Source organism: Coturnix japonica, chromosome 18 (genome assembly GCF_054131305.1).
Source record: "Coturnix japonica strain WE chromosome 18, WE-NBRP24, whole genome shotgun sequence".
Lineage (NCBI taxonomy): Eukaryota > Metazoa > Chordata > Aves > Galliformes > Phasianidae > Coturnix > Coturnix japonica.
Genome location: NC_140680.1, coordinates 11,430,141 through 11,442,338, shown reverse-complemented (window position 1 = coordinate 11,442,338; position 12,198 = coordinate 11,430,141). Strand labels below are relative to the sequence as shown.

The 12,198-nt window shown below is 42.9% G+C and overlaps 1 protein-coding gene across 13 annotated transcripts in view; it reads right to left on the bottom strand.

Annotated features, from left to right (window-relative positions):
• EBF1 (EBF transcription factor 1) overlaps nucleotides 1–12,198 on the bottom strand; it is a 258,042-nt gene that overhangs the window by 224,824 nt on the left and 21,020 nt on the right. For all 13 annotated transcript variants that reach the window (XM_085519284.1, XM_085519285.1, XM_015876220.3 and 10 more), the window contains one exon: nucleotides 7,402–7,470. In XM_085519284.1, the coding sequence (XP_085375410.1) occupies nucleotides 7,402–7,470 (69 nt within the window). The remainder of the gene's footprint in view (nucleotides 1–7,401; nucleotides 7,471–12,198) is intronic.

The window sequence follows — 12,198 nt, the reverse complement described above, 5'->3', positions numbered from 1 at the left end:
CAAGCAACAAGCCCAGCCCGCTGCCAAGCTCGGCTTCTTGTCAGATTGAGGGAATTTGTTAGAGAGAATGCTGTGAGTCTGGAAAAAAAAAAATAATAATCTTTCTTCTTCTCTTGGACAAAAGCTTGTAATTGGAGAAATAGGTCTTTTTAAAGTTATCTTCATCTGCCTACACCTTTAGAGGCAGCAAGAAACCAAAGACAAAACAACACTGTTCATAGTGCTTCAATGGCTGCACTGAAAGGCTCTATATCTGGGTCACCTTACTACTGTCCAGTATGTAATTTCAGTGACTTGTAATAAAGCCTTTTAATAACTATTTTCATACAAATCACACATTAACAGCACCATGAAAACTTGTTTTCACGTCTCTTCCTTCCAAACGCTATTTTTAAAAAGTGGGCAGAAAATTATTCGTTCTGCTTTAGGAACCTCCAAAATACTGTCCTTAGCAAAAGGAAAAAGTAAACACTCATTTGATACAGTACCATATTCTGATCACAAACTACCTATGCAAAGTCGCTAATGGGGCACACTGGGAACTTTGTATGTTTTTTTTCTGTACTTTTCCAGAACTGTTACAAAAAAAAAACAACACGATGCTACGGGGAAAGAGAGAATTCATAGCAGTATTTACCATTACAGCTACAGGGACTGGCTGCTCTCTGTGGACAGCGTGAATCCATTTCTAGAAAGTTATCTGAGTCACGATTTACACAGTAACCCTGATTATTTCTTCCTCTCTTTTAGCTTTATTAGTTAGCTGACGTATTAAATTATTTACTTCCAGCAGCAGAAGTGAATTTGAATTTGGGGTTGTTATTTTGGTAGATGTGGCCAATTACTTGTAAGAATACATTTCAGTGGCTAGAGAGGCAAAAACATCTGACTGCTCACAGCAAAAAAGCTTCTTATCAGCCTAAACTTTGGGGGAACAAAGTTTAGCCTGGTTTGGTTCACCCTGGTAAACACCACAATAGATGTCAGATATGTATTTCACATTCAGAACAATTCAAGCTAATCTGCACTAAAACTGAGGATGAGCTTTGCAAATACTATTGCTTTTATTTAGTTAGTCACATGTGAGCCTCCATTGCAACAGCAAAATCAGATGTTGAGAGGGGATAGCAAATTTATCCACACCTGAAACAGTGAGTACATGCATATGAATAAAATCCCATATTTCCTCTCCAAAAAAGATCCCCAACTCTTGATAAACAGAGAACCTATCCCTAACGGGGAGTCCAGAACATCCCACAGGCATTTAGGTCACTTCTCTGGACTGCAGGGTAAGAACTAAAGGTGAGAGTCACACACCAAAAGCAATGGAATTGATCTGATCGTCAGCCTCCCTGATCCTCAGAAGTTCAATGCAAGCCTAAGTATTTTAGTTGCCCACAGAAAAATCTCAAATTGAATATTTAAGCAGCATCATAAGAGCTACTTCAGACACGGGCTCATCTACCTGCCTGGAGATGGCACCAAGCAATAGAAGCCTCTGCTATGATATTAAACAGTAATAATCAGGCAGAAGATCACTGCGAAATAAAGCCCCGAACACTGACTGCAGACATCACAGAGAGAAGCAAGCAACTATTAGAATAGTGTGAAATGTTTGCAGTGAAACTCAAAACCACATAAAACTTGCCTGCTTTGGGGGTTTATAACAAACTGAAAACTCAGAACAGGTTTTCTGAGAAATTCACAAACCTCCCAAAATGAAGCTGAGAACAAATTAAGGTTTTGCATAATAGATTTCAAATTATATACAAATTCTAATACTTGGAGTGGGGAGGAGAAATCAAGCGAACAATAAGAGGGAGCTGGTTTGACCCTGGCCAAGTTCACTTAACCCCAAGAGCAAAATAAATGAATTTTGGAGCAGCAGAGGTATGCACCAACACACACAGACTGAAACCAACAGTTTTCTGCAAGCACCCATGTAAAGTAATCCCTAGCTCTGCTGTTTCCCTCACTAGGAAGAGGACAGACACCACACGCATTAGGAGCCCTTGTAGAGGGGTGAGCATTTCGTTCTGATTCCCCGCGTGAGAAGCATCTACAGATCGGTCTCCCATTTATCTCACAGAAGCTCAAAGTGCCTATGGCTGCCTAAGTCATGTGGTTAATGTTTAGGGTAATGCTTTTCAGATGCATCAATCACAACCAAATCCTAGAATCCCCTCTCAGCAATGTCTGCCTTCACAAGCTCCAGGCACTGAGGGAAATGCTGGAGACCAACTTCTGCCCATCCTATCACCCTACACAGGGACCCAAGGAGTTTACCAGCACAGATAGAGGACAAAGGTGGGATGTGACCCCAAGATTCCTGCAGCCTCATTCCAAGCAGGGGGAGCAGGACAGCAGCACCTGCCCCACAGAGTCTGGTCAACTGGGCATAGAAAGCTGCTGCACAACACGCTGACCACCACAGATCCACCCAACAAATGTGTGTGTGGAGGATGCAGTGAGAGCAATACAGCCCAGAGTGTCACTTTTCCTCTTACCTCCTGTTAGGGTGAAAAGATGATCAGGCCTGTAAAACGTGATCCACTGCATAACGACTTGTAAGGCGGTAAAATGGAGACCCTGAAACTCATTCGCGCCTCTTTTCATGCCGCTGCACAGTGAAATCCTGCCCACAAACATAAAATGTTTCAGGTTGAGATCTGAAAGATCTCAAAACCATCTGCAGGAAAGCTGGCTCCCTCAGCAGCCACAGCACATGGAAGTGCTGGGGAGTGCAGGCAGCACAGCTGAGCATCCTTATGGCAGGTGTTGAATTGCACAGGTCTTTCAAATGCTTGCAGCAGGCCATACATTAAAACACACCTGATAAACTTGCAAAGGTATCACAGCCTCCAGCCCAGAAGTTCCCACCTGTGCTTCACTGTCAAGAGTTCTGATAGCGCTGCAAATGCATCAGCTGCTCCTATGAAGCCAGAGGAAACTTATTCCTCAGGCACAGCATCCAGACTGTCATGCAAAGAGCATCAGTGCCTTGCTAGAGCAGGGCCAGAGCCCCTCACCCTGTCACTGTGGGGCACACAACCCCCTGGGCAGCACATAGCATCCTGCAGCTCATGGCACCCTACAGCTCCTCATATGGAGTGAATGACAGCTCTGAGCTCTGCTCTCTGTGGCAGCAACAGTGCTGGAAGGATCAGCTCGAAGCTGTGTCAGGGGAGGGACAGATAAGCATGAGGGAAAGGTTCTGCACCAGAGGGCAATGGGCATGGAACAGGCTGCAAAGGGCAGTGGGCATGGCCCTGAGCTGCTCGAGATGAATGAATGACTGTGCTCTCAGACAGAAGTTTTGGGTTTTGGGAGGTTCTGTGTGGATCCGGGGTTTGGACTCAGTAACTCTTTTGGGTCCCTTTCAACTCAGGATATCCTCTAATCCCACGTGCTGACATGAGGGCATATGTCCAAGGGAAAGACAGTTGTTAGGTTCCTAAAGTAGGTCTCATCCATACCAATAAACATCAGCAAAGCTCATTTCAGGTCACCAGCTAAAGTCTATTCACGTACATTAGGAAGAAGCAGAATGTGGGATGAGCAGCAGTTGCCACAAGGGCAGTTTTCAGCACCTTGTCCCTACACAGGGTTCAGGCTTTAGGATGGTGGGCAGAGCATGATCCTCAATGCTGAGACTTTTCTGCCACTATATTTGGGGCTGCAGTGCTTATTTCTATTTTATCAGTCAATAAGACTCCTGTCTACTGGATCCAGCCATAAAAGGTAAGGAATCCCCCACAAGCATGGGTAACACCACTAAATACTGGCCCCCATAGGGGTAAATTGGGTTTAAAAGTTCGGAGCAGAACAGAGAGAGAAGAACCTCTTTCCTGAACCAAGGAATATTATAAAGCCCCACTTTCTCCCCTGTGTGACTTTTGTCATTATCATCTTTTCTGATTCTTACAAAGCAAACCTAATTAGGAAGCTCTCTCATTAGTCTTCCAGAAAAATTAGCACAGCTTATGCTAATTACTTCTGTAAAATTTAATAAACTCGTTGAAATGGGAATAGTCTAATGAGGTTTTATTTATTGAACTAAGATAACTGTAAGGAAAAAGGTTAGGACACTGGGATATCCAGAGTGGTAATAAAACTACAATTTATTCAATTTCTTCACAGGAATTTTATTGCAAACCTTTTAAATTCAAATACAAGTTACTATTTGAATGCTAAATCAATCTAGAATTTAATTTAATAACAGGAAGTGCTCTGTGTTTTCTTTAAGTATGATTACAATACAGCCCTGCTACTGTACTTGTAGAAGGAATTGTGCATTTGTACTGTGACAATAATATCCCTTTCAAAATGAGTTCCTGTTCATCAGAGCTTCATCTGAACACATGTAACCGGATTAGTGATAAAATATACAGGCTATGCTAAGATGATTCAGAAACACACAGGTTTCCAAGAAACTTCCTTGAAATGACTGCTCTATAAGCAGAAGAGATTTATTTTGTTCTCCAGAGAAAATTGAGATCCCTCTACGAGTATGAATTTCTTTAGGTCCCTTTCACTGCTATATCCGCTGATACTATAATAGGGCAAACTATAAAGCAGTTTTACAGAGGATAAAGTCATATCCTGTTTCAAACGCAGTGATGGATTATTATTTTTTTTAAATCCCGCGTTTTGATTAAATAAAAACGTGCGATTTACTTTTCATATACATCTAGGATTTGAAAAAGAACGCAACACATGTAACTTTGAAGTTGACAAAGAGCCTCTTTGCCAAGTTAGCTAAACCACCACAAAGACTGAGCCCTCTCTATCCCGAGTTTCTCCAGCCTCATCAAAGAGAATTAATCAATCCAAAACAGTATTCCAGCATGGAAGAAGAGGATAGCATTTCCATGTAAGTACATACGTCAAAAATCCCATAGATGGATTCTACGTTAAATTCTATGTTAGGTCAGAGTCTGTGGACTGGTAGGATTTGATGCGAGCGTTAGATTAAATCCATAGGCGAGGCTTTATCAGACTGCAAGGCATGTGGGAGTGTTTTAGCCCAAATGGCAAATGAGTTCTGTAAGCTCACAGGCAAATAACAATAGCTAAATATGGCTTAGCGTATCAATTGACATAATACTTTAAAATTGTGTGCATGCAGAAGTGACAATAGAGTACAACTAAACACATGTGCTGACTCGTGCAGGCGCTTTAGTGCTTAACGGACTCATTTTAAGGTAAAAAGACCCCACATAGCTTGTTTCATCCTTTCCAAACCAAAAGGGGGAAAAAATGAATAGGATAAATGTCACAAGAAGCATTGCTAAAGCCACTAACTGTATAAAGCACGTACTTATTTGGCCTAAATTGTTTGAACTAGCCCCGGCCAAGAAAAGGTTTTAAGTACCCTACTGGGACAGATGCAAAGCGGCGACAATAGAAGCCACACTAATGCAATCCAGGTAACACAATCCTGTTTCAAAAACACAGGGAGGGCTAATTACAGTACTGCTGAGTCAAATTTCTTATACCATTGCAACCCACAGGAACAGGTCAAAATCAAATGTTATTCAAACCACAGTCATATCAACCTTCTGTATCAAAGTCACAATTTAAAACCAAGTGAAGAACTTAAAAGCTTAACCCATTCACAAGCCAAATGCGTTGTAGTACGAGTGAGGAGGTAAGGTTTGGATGCTGAGCTTTGAATTACATTCAGCTTGTGTTTAAAATATAGTCTTCAGAATTGGTACCTTTTGCATAAATGTATGTAAATAGTGATAAATTGATCGCCGTTACAAAGTTAAATCTGTGTTTTCACGTAACAGTTTCCCTCATTTCCTAAGAAGCACGCAGCAGACAGCATCTCTGGCTTTCATAATTTAAAGTGATTTGCAACTAGCAGTTTTGCATACTAGATAGTTAAACAAAATATTTCCGTAAACCTGCCATTAGCATCTTAACATCTCACTTTCCCGTACAATGAAAAATTCATGTGAATTTTGTAGCTTTCATGTCACTCGAAATGCCGCTCTAACACCAAGTTTATAGTGTTCAACTCTGCATCGTGCTTATAAAACATATCTCTGCACAGATTTCGCTGGGTTTCCCCCCCCCCCTCTTCCTTTCCCAGTACTACTTAATGCTCACGGAAGATGGAAATACGCCTAGTTAAAATAGGTAGATATATCTTCTGAGACTTAAACATTCTCAGGATTACTGATTACAGCTAATCAAAACACCCGCCATAAGCTTCCAATATATGCACTTTCTTAACAAATTCAAGCAAGAACTATAAATCTGACAATCTGCAGAAGCACAGTGCCTGGCCAGGCTCTGCTATCCCCATCCCTCCCGCATGGCGCTCCGCACACAAAACGCCTTCACCTTTTCTTTTATAACAAACACCCACACTGGCACAGAAGGTACTTTGAACCTAATACAGCAAACATGAGCTCAGACAATAATGCTAGGAGAAGCACACTGCTCTACGTTCGCTCCCATATGCACAGACAGCTTCCCTTCAGGGTCCCTGCATGCACAGATTAGTGCAGCAGTATTGCTTTCCCCAGCTGATGACAGACAGATTCAGTACTTCATGGCCATTTAACTCTCATAGAGTAATGCTGCATAATAACCTGGTCATTACACGTGGCTTTGTACAAGGAATTTTGACGATTAAAATGTAAAAATGACTATTTGGTGCCATTTTGCATAATTTGCAAGCACAGAAACTATCCATGGCTCAGAGCAACTAAAATAGATGCATTGTACTACAGTGATTTACTCGGTGATGTCAGATTAGCAATATGGATCTGTTTAAAAGCACAATAATTAAGGCAGGCAAAAATGAATTAATCAACTGACAATACAGTCAAAATAGTATTCCAACGAAAGAAAATAACAGGGGAAAAAACCCTTAGTTTGCAGATCTATTTTTTTTAACTGTTTTTATGCATAAATAAAAACCTTAAAATGTAGATGGATTGCATCCAACAGAACTACTGTAGCTAAAAGTGATAATGATTCAAACATTTTTCAAATAAAAGTTAAATATTTATAAGCACCCAACCACATTTCATAAATCACAAACTATTATTATTTTATTCCTGAAGCTTCCCTGGCACAGCATGTGAATTGAGCCACAGAAAGTCAGAAAGAAAAATCTCCTCTTTATGCACATGAATCAGTCTGCAAGCACGGGAGCCCTCCAACGAGCAGGTCGCTCTGTTAGCCTCCATATGGCCCTGCCACGGCGATCACAGTTGCAAAGCACAACTAATTTGGTATCAAAAACAAAATTTCATCCGCATCTACTCCTAATTCTTCCCCATTAGCAAGACAGGGCAGGTGTTTCATTATAATGAGGAGGGGAGGAAAAAAAAAACAAAACAAAACAGAAAGAAAATCGAAGGAAACAATAGCAGTCCTTACCTGTCAATTATCACTGGATCTGATGGAGTCTCATTTCTGTTGCCACAGCTTTTCTTGTCACAACAGCGGCTGCAGAGCAAAAGTGAAAGGATTTAGTGCGACCATTACACTGTAAAATCATCATTACGAACACGGCGGGTTCAAATTGCCGGCTAGAGTTACCGCGCCGTCCCTGCCTGCAAATCAGTCAAATACAGTGGGTCACATATGGGTTAATTACTATGTTTAACTTCTTGCACAGCTGGTTAGCAATGGAAAATATAAAAAGAGAGGGGTTTTGCCCCCTTCGCAAATAATAATTCAAGGATCATCCGAAACAGCCTATTTGTGGTCTCTTTTCCAAAGGATTTAGTAGTTGGCCCATTTATGTGTGCACACAGAACAAGGTGTTTTTTTCTTCCCTGAACACAGCTTTTAACATTTGCTTGGTCCTTCCATTACGTGGCTACACCAGTACTCCTCTTTTTACAGAGCTGTAGCCTCCCCCCGATGTCCAGAAGTGCAATGACTCTCCTTCTAAGAAATATCATTGTTAAGAGGGGAGCTACAATGCAAACACCACTGGCTTTTTATAGGGGAGCGTGCCTGTTTCCCCTGTTTTTCTGAGCACACTGATGACTGCTTGTGCTAGTGGAGCACCATGAGCCAGGTACGAAGCTGGAACATGTATCACCAGATCCATCTGCCAAAGCCCTGCTCCATTGCTAGCTGCAGGCTCAGGTTTTAAGCTAAGGGAGCTCGTTGCTTGCACAGAGATGTTGAGTTGTTGTTTGGGATGAGCCCTTGTCAGAAAGAGGTATGGCAATTGGAGCTTGGCTCATGCAGGAATCCACTGGGTGAAGCCCAAGAAACTCCCACGGGGCTGCAGAGACCTTGGGGACAGGAGCAGGGACCCACAGCATGAGGAGGTGGGGATGGCACCAATTAACAGGGCATGGGGCCACCTCCTGGCTCTCCCTGACTAGATCCAGGCACACCATGCCACTACCAAACTACTTGGTGAACCTCAGCCACAGCTTTGCAGAGCACCATGCTCACTCCAAGCAGTATCTCGGGACCCCTCTGCTCACCCTCCCATGCCAATGGACTATTTTCCTTTCCCTGGAAGGTGGAAGAACATGGGAGCAGTAAGAAGCCCTCAGAAGTGCCATGCTATATAAATAGCCCTGTCGGGAGCATGACAAAGGTTCTCTTGTGCTGTTGAACAATAGAGTGAATAATATACAGTTACCCACCAAGATTAGCAATAAAGCAAGTAACCACAGTAAAGATAACAAAAAAAAAAAAGAAGGGGAGGGGGAACCTTTTAAAAAAAACAGCCTGTTTAAACATGGTCTCAAAAAAAATAATAAATTTTTGTTTTCAAAGAGAGGAAAATACATAACTCTTTTCACCGCAGAAAGCTTCAAGGCAACTATTCAGGACCGAAACTTCTCTCAGTTAACACATGTGCGGTATCTTCATTTCGGTGGAAGTTACATTGTTTAGGACTGCCAAAAAAAACTGCTTAATTTTACAGCACAATACCACAATTGATCCACAAAAATAAATGCGAGAGCCTTGGCACCCAGAAAGCATTAAAATTTAGGAAGGAATAAAATATGCTGTAGGTAAATAGTCATGTGGACGTTCGGGGGGCTTTTTTGCCTATAAAAGGACTTGTCATTGGAGTGCAACGAGAATGTGTGGGGTGAGAAAATTTACCCACAAACAAGGCAATAAAAACTGCTAATCATTTTTAAATGATTAAAATGTAATTAGAAACAGAGTTGGCACAAGTTAAGACAATGCAGTTCTTGTGACTGAAGTGAATCAGGGCTAGTCCTGACATTCTCCCAGCAGACTGCAGGGACAGAAATTGCCACACTCACTCAGGCGAGCAAAGGTTCCCAGGCTCCCCATTGCACTGGGAGGGACCCCAGCATCCCCAGCACCTTTGTTGGATGCTCCCAGGTTCAGGAATGCTTCAGACCCAAGCAGGAAAGGTACAAGCCAGCTGCTAGGGACAGTCCAGTACGGATAGCAAAGCCATGGGGCTGTTCATGGAGTGGCCTTCTTGCATGGCTCAGGTGTCAACAGACCAGAGCCATAGCAAGAAATCAGACCTTTGTTTGCCTTTTTCTTTTTTTCTTTTTTTTTTAATTCTTAATATTTTTTTTCTCCCTCCCAAGCAGAATTTGAGGCCTCATCCACTCTCATTTTTCTATGCAGACAATCATGGCATCACACCAACCCTGAGTTTTAGATCCCTCCTCATGGTACAAGAAGCACTCAACTTGCTTCGAAAGCTTTGGCTTTTAGCATCTACTGAACACATGGGGGGGGGAGGGAAGGGGGAGAAAGAAGTGCCTAAACATTCAGCGCCTTTCCCTGAAGGAATTCAAGAACTCCCAGGAGTTTCTCTGAGTCACTGAGAAGCCCTCAGCTCCCTGCGTGCTTGGGAGGTGCAGGGATTGATGCCAAGTGCCAGCTCCTGGCTGGCCCTGTGGGGTGTCCCCCCCTGGGCAGGACAGGGAGCCAGAGCTCAGGCACTGTGTCTTTAGGGATGAGATTGTGTCTGATTTAAAGCAGTTTGAGAGAGGGAAAAATAAAAATAAGGGGGGGAGGGGGTGTAAAACTCTGCAAAAAAATGACTTGGCTCAGAGATTGCTTGGTTCGTTTTTAAAGCAAATAGCCCTCAATAGCAACACAGGCCCTTGCCATGCTGTACCACGATGGGTTTTCCCCATTCTTTCCTCCACCTTCCTCACCATCCCCATCATGCCTCTTTGCAGACCTCCACTGCTCCCTGCTTTTGTCACTGCCTTTGTCCTCACCCTTCTTCATACTGGAGCATCTCTATCCCCACCACTGGCACATCCATGGCCTCACCCCACTATCCTGCACCCCAAAACCCTCCCTCTCTCAAACCCAGCACAGCAGCCAGAAGCATCACAGGCCAGAGGAGCCCTGCTTTGTGTATCCACGCACTCCAGCTTTCTGCGGGGACAATGAACAATGAGAAATTACGGGGCTATGGCACACGGCCAGCACAAACGCGACTTTCTGATCACTTATTGCCAGGCTCTAACAAGTCGTTAGTGAGCCCGCATGGGACAGACCACAGCAGCTCCTGGTGAGGTGGGCTGCAGCTCCTGCCCCAGCCAGGCATAAAGGTGCAAGGGCTCCTCGACAAAACAGCTGTAAGGCTTTATGTCGCAAAGACAAAAACCATATTTTACTCCAACCTCATTCTCAGAAATCGCTGAACCATTAGAGCTGAAACTTTCCAAAGAAAGTCAGCCTCAGGCTGACACCCTGCAAAGGACATTTCAGCCAGAACAGTTTAAGTCTGGCAAAGCTGTAAGCCACTGAAGGTTTCATAATGGAAATTGTTGAGGCAATATTAACTATAGATGTCCCTCCCCACGCTGCCTACAATGCCAATAAATTCCACCGAGGCTGTGAATTCTCCCCAGCTATTAACATTTTCACCATCAGCATGGATTTGATATTTGACAAAACACAATGAACCTCTTCGAAATCAACAAACAAACACCTGAAGCCAACCTCAGATCTGCATCCCTACCACAGCCAGGACTCCTGTACATTTGAATTCTTTGTCTTCTCTGTAGTTGGAGTATCCTATAAATACCCAGCTTTGTCACATAAATGCAAAGTTTTATTGTGCAGTTAGCCTTGATAGAAAGCACTGCTGAAAGTTGTTTAGAAATTAAACATCTAAAACAAGCTATTTTAAAATACAGAGCCCTCACTATTTCATGTCTGAAATGAAGAAATTTCATCTTAGGGAGAGCAAGCTGTCTTTCACACCATATGGCTAATGGTAGTGCATAGCAATTAGCTGGACTGATTAATGGGGAACAGACTCTAATTTTATGCTTATAATTGAGGCTGTATTTGCACCCCTGGTGCAAATTCAGCACATCCCAACTTCCACTTACAACAGGCAAGAAATCAAGAGAAACAGAATGGTGTGGAGAGAGATTTTTCTCCCCCCCTTTCTAGACCCCTAAAGAGCATCAGATTTGCAATTTAAAAGAGTTTTAGCAGCACAATAGATGACAGATTTGTGCAATAGGGTCAAGCGGCCTGGTAAACAAACAGCACCCTCTTACAAACGTATAGGCAGAAGAGGAAATGGGGAATATCTAATGTGAGCTGTAAGATATTTGAATGCATCTCCCCCACCCCAGCAGTCACACCATGCCTACACCACAGTCGGATATTTTTGCTGCCCTGACAACTTATGTTTAGGAACACAAAGCCAGGGCTGGCAGCAAACAAATCTGAGAGGAACAGGTCTCCTGATAGAGCAAATTTTACAACTGAAAAAAGTACAAAGTGCTTAAATAAAGAGAAAAGCTGCTTCAAATGGCATAGCACAGCTTTACATATCCACAGAATGGAAATAATTTTACCTCGGTTAAACAATATTGACAAGGCTGTTCATCTTTAACATAGATCTGGTTAAAACTCAGCCCTCTATCTGAAGTTTTCAGATTACTTATTAATCTTTGTGTTTCTGAAGTATTTATAAGAAAATTAATGGATTAGAGAGGGAATTTTTAGGGTTATACGTGGGCTCAGTGAATGTCCCAGAGCTGACTGGGGGCATTGCATGGCATGGATCTGGAACAAGGGCTGGCTGCAGAAAGAGATGCTGCAGGCTGAGTGTGTGTGCTCAGCCCCCCCTGAAGTCTGGATGCTCACCTAGATACCCACATTATTTCCACCTCCAAACCTTGCAGTCTAAGAACCAACAGGGCACACTACGTGAGGCTACCAGCACATTCA